The 18,073-nt window shown below is 45.0% G+C and overlaps 1 protein-coding gene across 1 annotated transcript in view; it reads right to left on the minus strand.

The window, feature by feature from the left end:
• Nucleotides 1–18,073, minus strand: part of WNT3A (Wnt family member 3A) — a 61,058-nt gene that overhangs the window by 16,263 nt on the left and 26,722 nt on the right. The window contains exon 2 of the mRNA XM_015814300.2: nt 11,974–12,215. Coding sequence (XP_015669786.2) covers nt 11,974–12,215 — 242 coding nt within the window. The remainder of the gene's footprint in view (nt 1–11,973; nt 12,216–18,073) is intronic.

Genomic DNA, 18,073 nt, shown 5'->3' on the forward strand with positions numbered 1-18,073 from the left:
GGCTTCTTGAGGAGGGGCCTCACCACGGCCTCCTTTAAGGCCGCCGGGAAGACACCCTCCTGCAAAGAAGCGTTGACAATTCCCTGGAACCAGGCTCGTGTCCCCTCCCGAGCTGCCAGTACCAGCCAGGAGGGACACGGATCTAATAAACATGTGGTTGCATTCAGCCTCCCCAGGACCCTGTCCACATCTTCAGGAGTATATTTAAGTCTAGCCTGGTGGCCAAGTGGAGCTTCCGGGCCTGTTTTGCAAAGGGGTCTTCCGATCCGCCCCCTTCCCTGCCCCACTATAGGTGGTGACCTGCAACCTCTCCATCAAAAATCTTCAGCCTTTTAGGATGTGTTCGCAAGACCCTGCTTTTCATCCCGCGCTTGTATCATCTTGCTGGAAGAGGCTACAACATCAGTATATCATTAACTCAGGCCAAGAAAAGGGGGCCGTCGAGGGGGACTTTCGCCCCACGCCCCGCTGGGGTCTGCTCGGAGCACAATATCCCAGCGACGAGGAGATTAAGGCCTCGGCTATCAAGCGAAGTGTGTTTTTTTCCCCACAATTCACACGCCCTGGCGATTGTTCGACGCCACCATTTGAATACAGAATTTCCCTTTCTCCCGGGCGAGCGACGCATAGTTTTACGTTGCTATGACTTAGTTTGGGGTCTTGCTAATCAGGGACCAAAGCAAACTTCATATAAAATATCTCCGGGCCATTGTGAGCTTAACGCACCGTGACGTTCTCGTCACAAAATAGGGATAAAGTCACCCCAGCAGGTATCCGGGGCTGATTTTGCAAGTCCTCCCAGCTCCGTCGTCTGACGGAGTCAAGCCGAGATGGATGAAATCTTGAATTCTAGGTGCAGGTAAGCTGAGTGGAGAGATGCCTTTCTTAGCCAGATTTATGCACGGAAAGAGAGGAGGCGAAAATATTTGGGCTGCGGTTTTTGTTGTTTGCTTTTTTAGTTCAAGAAAAGACGCCCATTTTCCTGTTTTCTACAGTAATTGGATCAAACCAGGCCAGTGTTTTGCAAGCTTATCAACTTTAAGATGCAAGGACTTCATTTCCCAAAATCCCCCAGCCTGCATGCTTTAAGAGGGGTGGACTTCAATTCCCAGAATTCCCCAGCCAGCCTGCGTTAAGAGGGGTGGACTTCCACTCCCAGTAGATACATAGATAACCTTTATTGTCATTTTTTTTTTTTACTGTGGGCACAATGGCACACATTAAAAATGAGATTTAGTTGCTTGCTCTCACATAACACACATTTAAACATACTATATACAGCATATGTATAGACCTACATCCTTACATATAAGTAACATATAAATAGTAAGAATTCCCCACCAGCCATGCTTTAAGAGGGGTAGACTTCAACTCCCAGAATCCCCCAGCCAGCATGCTTTAAGAGGGGTGGACTTCAACTCCCAGAATCCCCCATCCCGCCGTGCTTTAAGAGGGGAGGGCTACAACTCCCAGAATTCCCCAGCCAGCCAGCCAGCCATGCTTTAAGAGGGGATTCATGCATGGTTTTGACTTATGACCATCTTGGAGCCCCAAGTTTCCATTGCTAAGCGAGACACTTGTTAAATGAGTTTTGGCCCGTTTTATGACTTTCCTTGCCACAGCTGTTAAGTGAATCCCTGCAGTTGTTGAGTCAGTGACTCAGCTGGTCAGTGAATCCTGCTTCCCCATTGACTTTGCTTGTCAAAAGGTCACAAAAGGGGATCACATGACCCCGGGACACTGTGACTGTCATAAATATGAATCAGTTGCCAAGTATTCGAATTTTGATCACGTGTCTATGGGGATGCTACAATGGTCGTAAGGGTGAAAAACGGTCGTAAGGGTGAAAACGTCACTTTTTCAGTGCCGCTGTAGCTTTGAACAGTCATCAAATGAATCGTTGAGGACTATTTGTAGCCCTGGAGCCCTTTTTCACGGCTCTCATCAAATTTGGGATCTCAGTGCACTGCAACTGGCCTTAAACAAAACCCCAGATCATAAGTCATCAGCTAACACCCATGACCTTGCCATAAATTGATTTACAGGTACTCCTCAACTTATGATTGTAACTGAGCCTGGAGTTACAACAGTCAGTTGTGCCAGTCGTTAAGTGGGTCATCATGACTACTGGCTTTTAAAACATTTTTTTTTTGCAGCAAATGTGATGGTTGTAAGCCACTTGATTAGTGGGGTCCTTGGTGCTCTTTGAGCTGGGTGGTTTCCTTGCAGACGTTTCATGACCCAGTTAGGGAACATCATCAGGGCTAGAAGGGAGTGAGGTTTATGGAGAGGAGGAGGAGGAGGAGGAGGAGGAGGAGGAGGACGACGACGACGACGACGACGACGACTGTGGAATTCTTTGTGCTCTCTGAGCGTGATTGTTTTCTTGCAGACGTTTCATAACCCAACTAGGGAACATCATCAGTGCTAGAACGGAGTGGGGTTTGTGGAGAGGAAGAGGAGGAGGAGAACAACAATGGGGTGTTTTGTGCTTTCTGAGGTTGGAGGTTTCCTTGCAGACGTTTCATGACCCACCTAAGTAACATCATCACTACTACAAGAGGGGGAGGGGGGTTCTAGCTTCTAGAACTGGAGAATGTTCTCCAGTTGGGTCATGAAACGTCTGCAAGAAAACCACCAAGCTCAGAGATCACCAAGAACCCCACAATCCTCCTCCTCTTCCTCTTCCTCCTCTCCCCCCCCTGCAAACCCTTCCTTTCTAGCCGTGATGTTATTCCCTAGTTGGGTCATAAAACGTCTGCAAGGAAACCACCCAGCTCAGAGACCACCAGGGGACCCCGCTATTTCTAAACCTCCTAACCTCGTAATTTCTCTCTCGAGGGATTACGTTCTCGTTCCTTTTTTTTTTCCTGCACGATGTTCTCACCCTTTCTCAAATTCCTAGTAGCATTTTGCTGAGATGTCTTTGCGGTTTTGATCGATTTCCTAGGCTGATTTTTCCCAGTTTTCTCACCTGGGACTTTATCCACGATTGTTCGGTGATGTTATCTCTTCCTTTTAATTATCCGTTTTCTTGTTCCAGCATCCTCTACCTTTTCTTTTGAAGAAAAAAAAAAAAGGAGGGTGTTTCCTAACTAATGTTCATCGACAAATGCCTCTTTAGGCTGACTCACTGGGACATGATTAATGTCTCTCTTCTTTGCCTAACTATTTCTTTGTGCCTAAGATGTAGGAATTTAATTAAAGCGTTCTTCATTCCATGCCATTTCTGGGCGAGATTTCAAATATCCGAAGGGTGTATTCAAATGAGCAGAAAGATGCCAGCAAAATAGGTTGGAAAATTTTTTCTCCTTCCTTCCTTCCTTCCTCTTTCTCGTTCTCCCCACAGCCAAAACTGAAGCTGACGATTTCAGGACGACAGGGTAGTCCTCGAGATACGACCTCAATGGAGCCTGCCCGTTACAGGTAGCCCTCGATTTACGACCACCAGGAAGGCCGAGATTTCTCCTGCTCAGCGAGACGGTTGTCAAGTGAACTGTGTCCCATTTCGCAAGGTTTCTTACCACCGTTGTTAAGTGAATCCCTGCAGTTGTTAAGTTAGTAAGCCGGTTGTTAAGTGAATCAGGCTTCCCCCCATTAACTTTGCTTAACAGAAGGTTGCAAAAGGGGATCAGGCGACCCCCCTGGACACTGCAGCCATCATAAAGTGACTGTGAAAAGTGGCTTATGACCATTTCTCTCACTTACGACCATTGCAGCCTCTGAATTAAAATTCAGACGCTTGGCAACTGACTCATATATATGACGGTTGTAGTATTCCCGGGGTCATGTGATCCCCTTTTGTGACCTTCTGACAAGCAAATGGGGAAGCCGGATTCACTTACTAATTTAACAGCTGCAGTGATTCGCTTAACAACAGTGGCAAGAGGGGTCATTAAATGGGGCAAAACTCACTTAACAACTTTCTTGCTCCGCAACAGAAATTTTGAGCTGGATTATCATCATATATTTTGGTGCCCATTCCTTATGTCAGAAAACCCAAGTAAATAAATGATTCTCCACACCACTTGGACTTCTGGACTTCCGGTCCCATTATCCCCAATCAGCATGTTTGGCTCAGGGTTATGGGTGCTGAAATCCAGGATCTGGAGGAACTCGACTTGGCTTATAGCTGGCAATGAAGTCTTTCTACTCAAAAATTATCTATATTTCTCTGGTCTATTTTTGCCATGATTTTCTCCGAAGAGGGCCGTAAGACCGCTCCATAAAAGGACATTTTAGGAAATCCACCTTTGCAAATTGCCTTACGGAAATCCAGTTATTCTTTGCGTTTCGTCCATCTTTCACATTTGCCCAACTTTGCAACTCAGTTTTCAACTCACAGAAAGAAAAAGAAAAAAAACCCCAAAGAAATCCTACCGGCATGTAATGGAAAAAAAAAAAAAAAGCATTTCGGAATAAAAAGTGTGCTTACAAATGGACGTTGACCGGGAAACTACAGGTCGCCCTTACAACCCATTCATTTAGTGGCCGTTTGAAGTTACAACAGCACTGAAAAAAGTGACTTAGGACGGGTTTTACACTTACGACCGCTGCAGCATCCCGACAGCCATGGGGTCAACATCCAGACGCTGGGCAACTGACTCACATTTACAACGATTGCAGTGTCCCTGGGGATCACGCAATCCCCTTTTGTGATGCAAAGTCAAATGGGGAAGCCAAATTCACTTAACGACCGTGTTGCTAAATTAACAACTGCAGCAAGTCGCTTAATAACCGTGACGAGAACAGTCGCAAAATGGAGCAAGGCTTGCTTAACGAATGTCTCGCTTAGCCTCAGAAATGTTGGACAATTGTGGTCGTTAAGGACTGCCTGCATTGGGGTGCTCAGAAAATGGGGGGAGGGAGTGTTTGTCACTGCTATTTCTTCCTGACATCGACAAATCTCCAAAGTTTGTTGAAACTGACAACAGAGGAGCACCTTGACAACAATGAAGTCTTGATTTATGACGAGGGAAATTCCTGAAATTTAAGGACGGCTAGGTTAAGGACCTGAGGCCCTTGGCAAAGTTTTTAGGTATATTTTCTTGAATTGGGGGTTGCCAAGAAAGGCTCCGTAGGGGTGCTTTTCTGGCAGTACACGGGTGAAGGATGCAGGTAGTCCTCGACTTACGAACACTCGTAAGTTAAAGTGGCATGGAAAAACTGACTTAGGGCCAGTTCTCGCTCTTACGACTATTGCAGCATCCACACTGTCTCGTGGCCAAAATTCGGTGCAAAATTTATTGCAGTGTCCTGTGTGTGTGTGTGTGTGTGTGTGTGTGTGTGTGTCATATGATAGCCCTTTGTGTCCTTCCCAGCTGCATCTGATGAGGAATAACCAGGAGGTCGGGAGTTCTAGTTCCTCTTTAGGTATAACAGGCAGCTGGGTGTCTTTGGGGTAATCGCCACGAGACGGTGAGTTCTAGTCCCACTTTAGACATGAGAGCCAGCTGGGAGACATTGGGCCAGTCCCTCTCCCTCAGCCAGACCCCACCTGGCAAGGCTGTTGTTGTAGCAGGAAGGAGAATTAGGTATGTTTATTGGCTTGTGTTAATTATAAAGTAATAAAGGTGGGATAAAGGGCTAAAAAATAAATAATACATCCGGTGGGATCATATGAGTGGTGGCCCCTTCTCTATGGAACATGATTCTCCCTGAGGGAGGGAGGGAAGAAGGAAGGAAAGAAAGGAGGGAGGGAGAGAGAGAGGGAGGGAGAAAGGAAGGAAAGAAAGAAGGGAGGGAACAGGGAAGGGAGAGAGGGAAGGAGAGAGGCAGGGAGGGAGGGAGCAGGGAAGGGAGAGGGAGGAAGGAAGGGAGGGAAGGAGGAAGAAAGGAAGGAAGGAAAGAAGGAAGGGAGGGAGAGGGAGCAGGGAAGGGAGAGATGGAGGGAGGGAAGAAGGAAGGGAGGAAGGAAAGAAGGGAGGGAGGGAGGGAAGGAAGGAAGAAGGAAGAAAGGAAGGGAAGGAGGGAGGGAGGGAGGGAGGAAGTTAGGAAGGAAGAAAGGAAGGAAGGAAGGAAGGAAGGTGGATTACATCCCTCACTTGCAGACCCCAACCCTACGCGTGGCAGATGCCCCCTCCCTTCCTGCCTCCCTTCCTCCCTTCCTTTCCTATTGGCAAGCCTCCTTTACATCTCCACTCCGACAAAGCTCTTAATCCCCTCAGGCCTGACCCCTGACCCTATTAGGGACCACGGTGACCCTAATCCAATCAGATTGATTAACTGGAGCCCAGACCCGGGATGCTGACCCTCTCTCCTTCGGGGGTCCAACAATAGCAGGCGGCAGGACCCCCATTTACACCACAATAGCCAGAAAGTCAAAATCCGACTTCTTCATTAGGTTGACTTCAGTCTTCTGCTGATCCACCGTCCCCTTGAGGTCATTGAAAGAGGCTCCAGATCATCTCCTCGCCCAACGGGGTCCAATGTTGGGGTATCTTTGGGAGGGCAGGACAGGGAAGGAGTGAAAATTAATGGGTTTCCTTTTCTTTCTGAACCATTTAAGCGAGCGGGCTTGGCAAGGGCTGAACATTGGGGCGTTTTAGACACACGGCGGGTCATTGGCGTGGAATGGAAAGGGGGAGGATGATGGGGAAGGAGGTCTTTTATTCTGGGTTAATCACCTCCGTGCCCGACTTGGCCTTTGCGGAGGGCAAGAATTTCCAATCAAAAGTTGAGATGGGTGGCCTTAAAAGAACCCCCAAACAATCAGCATTTCGGAAATCGTGATTGGCCACTCCATGAAAAGGGTTTTATTGAATTAAGGGGAGCTGCTTGCACAGAGAACCGAAAATTCATGGGAACATCATCAGGGTTAGAAGGGAGTGGGGTACGCGAGGAGGAGGAGGAGGACAACTATGGGGTCCTTGGTGCTCTCTGAGCTTGGTGATTTTCTTGCAGACATTTCATGACCCAACTAGGCAACATCATCAGTGCCAGGAGGGGGGAGGAGAAGGAGGAGGAGGAGGAAGACTGTGGGGCCCCTGGTGCTCTCTGAGTTTGGGGGGTTTCTTGCAGACATTTCATCACCCAACTAGGTAACATCATCTGTGCTAGAAAGGAGTGAGGCTGTTTATATATTATTGAACTGTTGAACTCTGTTTATATATTACTGAACTCAATTCTTCCCCTGTTGGAATTAATATAATAACTAATTATAATATAATATAAACAGAGAGCAAAGATGGCACCAAAGACTCCACAGTTCAACCCAGAGCTACACCTTTATGGCTTTATCAGTAAATCAAGGTGACAGGCATGCATAGTATTCCCTCCTCCTCCTCCTCCTCCTCATCTTTTTTTGCACAACCCCCCCTGTGATTGGCCCAAAATCACTCATCTGGCCTTATCGCTAAGGCAGGATTAGAACTCACCCTCTCCTGGTGACTGGCCCAAAGTCACCCAGCTGGTTTTTGTGGCCAAGGCAGGACTAGAACTCTCAATCTCCATAGACCAGGGGTAGACCACCTTGGCTCTTTTATGACTGGTGGACTTCAACTCCCAGAATTCCTGAGCCAGCCATGCTGAGGAGAAATGGAGAGGTTTCCATGCTGAGCCATGCCGGCTCAGGAATTCTGGGAGTTGAAGTCCATGAGTCATAAAAGAGCCAAGGTGGCCTACCCCTGAGTTACTAGGAAGATGAGGGGACTTCAACTCCCAGAATTCCTCTGCCAGAATGGCACCCTATATCAGGAATAGGCAACCTTGGCTCTTTTATGACTCGTGGACTTCAACTCCCAGAATTCCTGAGCCAGCCTGGCTCAGCTTAGAAACTCCCTTTCCCCTCAGCATGGCTGGCTCAGGAATTCTGGGAGTTGAAGTCCACGAGTCATAAAAGAGCCAAGGTGGCCTAGCCCTGTTCTAGGGTGACACTTGAGGGGCATATGTGTGTGTGTGTGTGTGTGTGTGTGTACACACACACATACACATATACACATTTACACAGACACATACACACAATATGATCAAGAGGCAATTACTGTTGAGAATGGGACCAGAGCTAGCTATTATGTTTTTAAGCTGTGCTCCTTTTCTCCCCCCCCCCCAGGTTGCTTCCTTCTCCTCCTCGTAAATTAAAAAATCCTCCAAACTGATTAAAAGCGATTACACTTTATTTCAAAAGTTAGTCATCCGTAAGGCCTCGAAGACGTGGCATTTCCCTCAGGCCAAAGTGTTTGTGGTTCAGATCGATTTAGTCAGCTGGAAGCCTCACAAACATTGCCCTTGTGTGTATGTGCGTAATTAAATTAGTTATTTCAATTACTAGGGCTTTTTAAAAAAATTTAATATTATTATTTCTTCTGTTTTTAGGCGTTGTCAACCAGCCAGAGTCACTGGGCCGAGATTTCTTTAGAAATCCTATCAATAAATACATGTAGTCCTTGAGGTATGACCACACTTGAGCCCAAAACTTTTGTCGCTAAGTGAGACATTTGTTACGTGAATTTTGCTCCATTTTACAACCTTTCTTGCCGCAGGTTGTTAAGTGAATCTGGCTTCCCCATTGATTTTGCTTCTCAGAAGGACACTGGACACTGCAATCGTCATAAATGTGAGTCACTTGCCAAGAGTCTGAATTTTGATCACATAACCATGGAGATTAAGTGTGAAAAATAGTCATAAGTCCCTTTTTTCAGTGCCGTCGCTTGAACGGTCACTAAATGAATGGATGTAAGTTGAGGACTACCCGTATAGAATCACACTTCGTATGCACATATTTGTGAGGAAGAAGTAACCCCCCCCAAAAAAGTTTGTTTCATTTGCACTTTCCTGAGGCCCACAAGGAAACATCTCTTTACCATCCAGATTCAGGAGTTAATGTCCACAATTACATGATGCATCACACATCACACCAAGTCATAGAAGCCACAATCACACATAAAACTATACAGCACTATCATCTCCCCAACCTAAGCTAACATCAAACCATCTTATGATGCAATGCCTCTAACCAGACTTCTGGATCATTCTGGTTATAGATGGCCTTTAGGATGACTTCCAACTCTACGATGATAGGAATCCATCGAACCAATCAGAATGGCTGGATTTGCTTGGGCTGCTAAGCCACAAACAGACTAACTAGGTTAATGCTAACCACATAGAAGTGTTGCATTTCCTGTGTCATGTAGCCCCTGTTTAATTATGATGCTCAGGATCCCAAAATTTCATTCAACTATCCAACTGGTAGAGTATAGCCCCACTTATCCAGTTTGGCCGGTCCTGCTTCTCATTTAGTGGAACTCAAGGTTGTGGGGTGAAGATCAGGATAGATGTTGGTGGCCCTGCAACCTATCTATCTTCTCCCCTGCCCAAGCCAGACTGAGAGGGGAGGTTTATATGACCACACAACTCACTCATGGTGACTCTGGTCAGCTTATAGCGATAAAACACCAAGACAAAAACCAACAAATGCACACACTCCTGGTGAAAACAATCAACAGTCACCTGATGGACTCCATACTATCCTGGAGTCCTCAGGCCTATTGGCCAAACTAGGTCTTCATAGCCTTTAGGAAAGGTCTCAAGGTGGAGACCAATCTTATCTCCACAGGGATGATGTTCCACAGGGAGAAAGCCACCATGGAGAAGACCCTTGTTCCACTAGATGGACCTCCTTAAGAGAGGAGACCCGTAACATCTCCTGCTCTCCTCTCTGATGGGTCAGGTAGATGTAACTGGGGAAAGATGGCCCTTGAAACAACAAGGGAGCCCCCACAGAGAAGGCGCTTCTTCTGGGTCCCACCAGATAGACCTCCTTAAAAGAGGTCTCCCCTTTGGTGGGCTGGGTAGATGTAACTGGGAAAATATGGGAGCCACCACAGAGAAAACCCTTCTTGGTCCCACCAGATGGACCTCCTCAAGAGAACCTATGGCATCTCCTGCTCCCTGCTCTGATGGGTTGGGTGGATATAACTAGGGAAAGATAGCCCTTCAAATAATAGGGAGGGAGCCACCATGGAGAAGGCCCTTCTCTTCTGGGTCTCTCCAGATGGACCTCTTTAAGGGAGGACACCCATAACACCTTCAGCCTCCCTACTTCGGTGAGTTGGGGCAAAACTGAGATGTAACTGGGAAATACAATCCTTCAAATAATCTTCGAAGGATTTTGAAGGCGATCATCACCACCTTGAATGGAACTGGGAAGCGAATGGTCACCTGTGTGGACATCCAAGACTTGCACAAAACCACTGCATTCGGAATGAGTTGAAGGATGCTTTTCAAGGGCAGCCTCCCCACACAGCGCACGGTGCAGTAGTCAAGGCTAGCAGCTCTAAGATTCCTGGAGGACATCAACACTCACTTGAAACCAGGGAAGAAACCGAAAGGAATTTCTCTTTGGTTTGGGTTGTGCGTTGGGATTGTGTGGGACCTGGGTGCGCGAGGATGACACTCTACTTGGTTCATTTTCGAACATGGTTGATGGGACATGAGGGAGTTGGGAAAGAAGGCTGGCAGTACTGAAACCCAGCCTTTTCCTTCTGAGCAGAAATATGTTTTTTCTCCCTCAGGGCACCCTAAAGAATGTGGCTGAGATGTTTAATCCTTGTTCACCTCCCGCCCCACAACTACAATCCAGCCGGCTGCTGCTGTAGGTTAGGGAGACCAACAGGGGTGGTGGGGGCTGTATTCTGCCTCCAGGGACAACATTCTTCAGTTATGAAATAGTATCACCCCCCACCCCCTGAGCAGGCCTCTCTTCGCCACACAATTTGGCTGATTACTTTGGAGAAAAGAGGAGGAGAAGGAGAAGGTAGATGAGGAGGAAGAGAAGGGAAGGGTAGACGTGGAGGAGGGGAAGTGGGAGAAGAGGAGGAGGAGGAGGAGGAGATAGATAGGAAGGAAAAGAGAAGATAGACGAGGAGGAGAATCGTTGACATGAAGGAGGAGGAGCAGGAGGAGAAGGAGGAGGTAGATGAGAAGAGAAGGAAAAGGTAGAGATGGAAGAGAGGAAAGGAAGGAGAGGAGGAGAAGGAGAAGATGGAGAAGAAGAAGATAGATGAGAATGATAGACGAGGAGGAAGATGAAGATGATGAGGAGGAGGAGGACGAGGAGGACTGTGGGGTCCTTGGTGCTCTCTGAACGTGTTGCTTTTCTTGAAGATGTTTCATGACCCAACTGGATAATATCATCAGTGCTAGAAGGAAGTGGGGTTTGCAGGGAGAGGAAGAGGAGGAGAAAGAGAAGGAAAGGGTAGAGATGGAGGAGGAGGAGGAGGAGGAGGAGGAGGAAAAAGACAGACAACAAGGAGAAGATAGACAAAAGGAGAAGAATGGTAGATGAGGAGGAGGAGGGAAGATAGACAAGGAGGGGGAAGGGGAGGGAAAGATAGACGAAGATGAGGAGGAGAAGAAGATAGACAAGGGGGAGAAGGAGAGGGAAAGGGTAGACATGGATGAGGAGATGGGGAAGGGGAAGGAAAAGGAATAGGAGAAGGAGAGGATAGACGAGGAGGAGAAGGAACAGGAAACGATAGAAGGAGGAGGAGGAATGAGTGAGAATATAGATGAGGAGGAGGAGGAGGAGGAGGAGGAGGAAAGAAAAGGAGAAGATAGACGAGGCTTTGTTTGATTTCACCACACCATAGCTCTTAATTCCATTTGCCTGAAATATCTAAGGTGGCCTCTGTTGGTTTCACCAGACCACAGATCTTAATTCCATTTTCCTGAAGTGCCTAAGGTGACCTCTGTTGATCTCACCAGATTCACCCTTTGCCAGAAACCTCACAGATTATACAAGAATGCTGATGAACACTCCAGAAGTTCATACAACTTCACCCCAAACCTTCCATGAATTTGCATGACAACAGGAACCAAAGAAGAACACAGATGTTCTACCATGATCTTCCCTGCAGATGATGATCCTTCATCTTCTACAAAGACCCGTTTTCCTACTCACCCCGAGATCCTTCTTGTACCCATCCCTCCTTCTTTTCAAAGGTTGATGACCTAACTCCAAAACTGGACACTCACCTTTATCTAACACCGGTCCAAAGATGGCCAAACTGTCATTGACGGTGGTACAGTTCCACCTCCTCCCACGAAACTGATGCTGGCACTCCTGAATCCCAATCTTGACTCCTTCGGCCACGCTGGGCATGATCTGCACATAGTTCCGGCAGAAACGAAGTTGCTTGGGCACCAGGCCAGGAATGCTGCCACAGAGGATGGGCTGAGTTCCCAGCGAGGAGTACTGATGACCGATGGCTAAGGACCTACAAAAGAAAAGAAAAGGGCAGAATCAAAAGTCAGTTCCTCAAAAGAAGTCTCCATCTGCCTCAGCTCGAGGCCTCCACAAGAAGAACCAAGATGGTTTTCTGTGGAGATTCTCCGTCCTCCAGGTTGTCGTTGTCCCAAAGGTGCTTTTTTTTCAGGAGGCAACTGGACTTTCTTGTTTTTTCTTTTGAAGACATTTTGCTTCTCATCCAAGAAGCTTCTTCAGCTCTGACTGGATGGTGGGGAAATGGAAGGATTTATACTCCTTGCAGACAACTGGTCACTTGCCTTCTTTTAGAGAGTTGTTGAGGCCACTTGGAGATTGATTTGTGTCCTCAGGGTCCCCTGAGTGGTGCAAATGGGTGTAGAACCTTCTTGGAACTGCTGAAATGACCGTGTTGCGGACTGGATATAGATGATGTCGTATCTCTCCCCCTCTATTGAGAGAGGAATATGACATCATCTATCTTCAGTCTACAACACAATCAGTTCCAAGAAGGCTCCACACCCATTTGCACCACTCAGGTGACCCTGATGACACAGATAAGCCTCCAGGTGGTCTTAATGACTCTCCAAAAGAATGCAAATGATCAGCTGTCTGCAAGGAGTATAAATTCTTCCATTCCCCACCCTCCAGTCAGAGCTGAAGAAGCTTCTTGGATGAGAAGCGAAACATCTTCAGAACAAAAACAAGAAAGTCCAATTGCCTTTTGAAAAAAGCACATTTGGGATAACCAACGTGGTTGAGAACTTAGTGGGGGGGTCTCCTGTCCATCCTTATAGACAAGGACTTCCTTCAGAGATACAGGGTCCTGATAACTAACTTTGGACTTGACATGGCCTCTTTGTAAGTGGACCACTAGCACATTAGATGAGGCTGAGAAGAGGGTGTAGTCATTTATGACATCGTGTGTTGGGAATATTCAATTCTTGTCTTTCAATGTTGGATGGACCAATGCTTTAAAGCAGGGGTCTTCAAACTTGGCCCTTTTATGACTTGTGGACTTCAACTCCCAGAATTCCTCAGCCAGGCACACATGCCTGGCTGAGGAATTCTGGGAGTTGGAAGTCTACAAGTCATATAAAAGGGCCAAGTTTGAAGACCCCTGCTTTAAACCAAAATATTTGCCTGGACATAACATGTTAGATGCAGAGTTGAGTTTGACCATCCATTTAGACATCAAGGTTGAATTTATGTTTCATTGGGCAAAAAATATTTTTTTACTCCAGGGATATTAGGCATGTCCGCTACCTTGACTTATTTATCAAAACAATAAAGGGATTAAAAAATTACATGTTTTAAGGTTTGGTGTCTTGAAAATCACAAAGGGCATCCTGTGCATCCCAGAGATGCAAAATTCCAGGATAGCCAAAATCTCGAAAGAAACGAACCGTGTAAGAAAACAAGGGCTATATTTCGTAACGCAAAATGTTGAATTTGTAAGCCACCTTTCCTTCGTTCGAAAAAGGTGAATCAGAGGTTGACGAGGAAGCGGAGAAAGCTGTTAGGACAGCTCCCAACAATATCAGTCAGTCGGGAGCCTTAATCAAATAAAACTGTTTGTAAAACGGATGTGACAAATAAAACACACACACACACACACACAGAGACACAAAACTTCCAGTTCTCTGAAGTCAATTAAGTGGTGTCGACCTGCTGTGTCTTCCATTTTTCTGCACAGACTCTTAGCCTAACTTTTCTCTACCACACTACAGGCAGTCCTCAACCTACGACCACTGTTGAGCCCCAAAGCCTACATTGCTAAGTGAGACATTTGTTAAGGAGGTTTGGCCCCGTTTGATTGTTACGTGAATCCCTGCCGTTATTAAATTAGTCACGCTTTTTTATTTATGACGGTCGCGGTGTCCTAGGGTCGTCGTGTTATCCCTTTTTGCGACCTTCGGATAAGGGGGAACTGTAGATTCATTTAACGACCCTGTTGCTAGTGCAGGGATTCGCTCAGAAAGGCCGTAAAATGGGGCAAAACTCACTTTATCAAAGGCCTCGCTTAGCGACAGAATTGTTGTGCTCAATTGTTGGTTTAAGCCGAGGATTAGCGGTGTTTTTATCTGATGACAATTATTCGTCTCCAAAAAGGAAATGCATTATCAATTTTCCCTCCCAACAAGCAAGAGAAAACAGGGCCACGTTTCCATCCACGTGGAGTAACGATAAAACTGAACAAAAAGGTTATGTAGAATATTCCTTCCAGAAGGAAGAACTGAGAAGTGAGAATAAGGGGTTGAAATATCCGCAATTGACACAGCACAGAGAGTCTGTGAACTTGTGGATTTCCCCCCCCCCTCCTTTGGCCTGGATATGGAACAGGCTGCTGGTCTTGAAATAAAACCTTATCCTCCATAAAATTGGCTCTATGTCCATCGTTCTTTTGATCTCTCAACTCGAAAAGATGCTCTTTCTTGTTTTAGGCTGAAAAATTTAGCTTGAAAGCTTTATTTGTAGCTCCTGGTTCAACTGTGGGGTTTTTGATGCTCTCTGAGCTTGCAGACGTTTCATGACCCAGCTAGGGAACATCATCAGTGGAATGTATGGAGAGGAGGAGGAGGAGGAGGAGNAGGAGAAGGAGAAGGAGAAGGAGAAGGAGAAGGAGAAGGAGAAGGAGAAGGAGAAGGAGAAGGAGAAGGAGAAGGAGAAGGAGAAGAAGAAGAAGAAGAAGAAGAAGAAGAAGAAGAAGAAGAAGAAGAAGAAGAAGAAGAAGAAGAAGAAGAAGAAGAAGAAGAAGAAGAAGAAGAAGAAGAAGAAGAAGAAGAAGAAAGAAGAAGAAGAAGAAGAAGAAGAAAGACACCTGTGAGGATCCTTGGTGCTCTCTGAGCGGGGTGGTTTTCTTGCAGATGTTTCATAACCCAACTAGATAACAAATGTCTGCAAGAAATAAACCAAGCTCAGAGAGCACCAGGGACCCTACAGTCCCCCCACCTCCTCCTCCTCCTCCTCCTCCTCCTCCTCCTCCTCCTCCTCCTCCCATCCCATCCCATCCCATCCCATCCCCTTCCAACATTGATGATGTTCACTAGTTGGGTCATGAAACGTCTGCAAGGAAACCACCAAGCTCGGACCAAGGACCCCGCAGATCTGATTCTGAAAGAGATCACAATTCTAAGAACTTTATTTCCTAGATCCTTTAATGAGGCAGGGAGGGATCCGGGGGGGGGAAGGGAACGGGAGACTATCTAGCCATTTCTGTTCTACCCCCCCCCCCCAATTCTGAGCCAAGTCACTTCCTGGTGACTGCAATGTCACCTAGCTTTTTAAGCAACAGTATGGGAACATTCCCCAAAACCTTTTTTTGAAAAGTTTTTTTATTATTATTATTTTACAGTCCTAAAATTTGTCCAAGTCACAACCACAAAACTCCCATGAGCAAGCCCAATCTCCAGTTCAGCTAGTCTTCAAGTTACAACCATTGGTTTAGCGACATAAGTCACAACAGTCACACTTACGACCTTTGCAGAATCCCCATGATCCAAATTCAGGCGCTTAGCAACTGACTCGTACTTATGACGGTCGCAGCGTCCCGAGGTCACGTGATCCCCTTTTTGCGATCTTCTGACAAGCAAAGTCAGTAGGGGAAGCCAGATTCACTTAACAACCGTGTTGCTAACTTAACCACTGCAGTGATTCACTTAACAACTGCGGCAAGTAATATCGTAAAATGGGGCAAAACACACTTAACAACTGTCTGGTTTAGCAACAGAAATTTTGGCTGTTATGTCGAGGACTACCCGTACCAAGATAAAGAACAAGATTTTTAAAAAAAAAACGGTTTTATTTTGATGATGATAATGATGATTTTATTTTAGCTTTTGCACAGCGCTGGGCCCATTGTTGAACCGAAGGTTTGTGTTAACGTTAAATAAGTAGAAATAAATAAATAAAATGGAACATCTGTAAAGATGGACACACCTTAAAATGGATAAATCTTTTTTTTTTCTTCAGTCTCATCTCCTAAAGCAATGAGTAGATAATGAGTAAGATGCTGGTTGATAATTTTTCAAAGCGGAAGAAAAGGATGCATTTATCAAAGTATTGGCAATCCAGTGCTAAAATCAGCATCCTGCTGCTGGAAATAATGGTTTGTTTTTTTTCTAGCCTGGGGCAATTCCTGACTGTGGGAGATAAAATCAGGATGAGTTGGCAATTCCAAGGAGTCTTTGGGAGGTTGACATCATCCCTCAAGATTCCCAAAGACGAGCTGTAAGGTTGTGGAGCTGCAAGGTTGTGCAGTGTCACAACAGAAACCAACCAGAGATGAATCAGACAGGGGATCTGCAGTCTCCTAGAGGTTCCTTGAGAATTCGTTTAGTGACCGTTCAAAGTTACAACAGCACTGAAAAAAGTGACTTAGGACTGTTTTTCACACATAAACGGCACCCCTGTTTATGCTTGGCAACTGGCATGTACTTAGGACGGTTGCTGTGTCCCAGGGTCACGTCATCCCCATTTGCGACCTTCTGACAAACATGGGGGGGGGGGGAAGCCAGATTCACTTAACAACCATGTTTTTAACTTAACAACTGCAGTGACTCACTTAACCACTATGGCAAGGAAGGTCGTAAAATAGGGCAAAATTCGCTTAACAGATGTCTCATTAAGCCACAGAAATTTTGGATTCAACTGTGGTTGTAAGTTGAGGATTATCTGTAGTTAGTAAATTAGGTGAGTGAATGAATGAATGAATAAATGAATGAACGGATGAATGAATGAGTGAACAAATGAATGAATGAACGAACAAATGAAAAAATGAAAGAATGAACGAACGAATGAATGAATGAATGAATGAATGAATGAATGAATGAATGAATGAACGAATGCAATAATCCATTTCTGGGATCACCCAATGCACAGCACCGGATGCAAACCAAATATTAAGCCATTATAGAAACACTAACCACCATTAGCCAAACAAGGTTATTATACAAAGGTCCTAGCTAAATAGGTCTTTCTGCTGTGATTCACTTAACAACTATAGCAAGAAAAGTCATAGAACGAGGCAAGTCTCTTCACAACTGCCTCGCTTAGCAAGGCAAATGTTAGGCTCAATTGTGGACATAAATCAGTTTATTTACAATTAAAAGCATATGAATTTACCCAGGAGATATGAATTTACCCAGGAGTCAACCTCCAGCTTTTAAAATATATATATATATATATATATATATATATATATATATATATATATATATATATATATATATATATATATATATATATATATATATATATATATATATATATATATATATATATATATATATATATATATATATATATATATATATATATATATATATATTTATAAATATATAAATATATATTTGTAAATATAAATATTCGCAAGCAAAGGCCAAACCTATGCAAACCTACACACACTCATTAATAAACCTACACACACTCATTAATATACTTATTTATAAATAAAAGTATTTAAAAAATAAAAATATACTTATATTCGTAAATATAAATGTTTGCAACCAAAGGCAAACCCAGACATTGATCCATTTATATATTCATAAATATATTTATTTATAAATAAACATATATATATATATATATATATGTTTGCAAACAAAAGCTGAACGCAGACATCCATTCCAGCCAGCCAGATGTGTGGAGTAGAGAAAACTCACCTCCAGATGTTCACCTTTTTTTTTTTTTTTAAGACACAACTACAAAGCTGTCAGTTTTAACACAGGCGATCTACCTGCCATTTTGGGACCGTCTTGAGTTTTTCCCCTTGTCCCCATCCAAGCCTTCATTAAAGTCTTAGATGAAAGTCTTGCCCTAACCAGGTTCTCTGATGCACGGCAAACAAAGCGACGAGTGCGAACACTTTAA

This window comes from Protobothrops mucrosquamatus, unplaced genomic scaffold (genome assembly GCF_001527695.2).
Source record: "Protobothrops mucrosquamatus isolate PMUCROS unplaced genomic scaffold, P.Mucros_1.0 scaffold235, whole genome shotgun sequence".
Taxonomy (NCBI): domain Eukaryota; kingdom Metazoa; phylum Chordata; class Lepidosauria; order Squamata; family Viperidae; genus Protobothrops; species Protobothrops mucrosquamatus.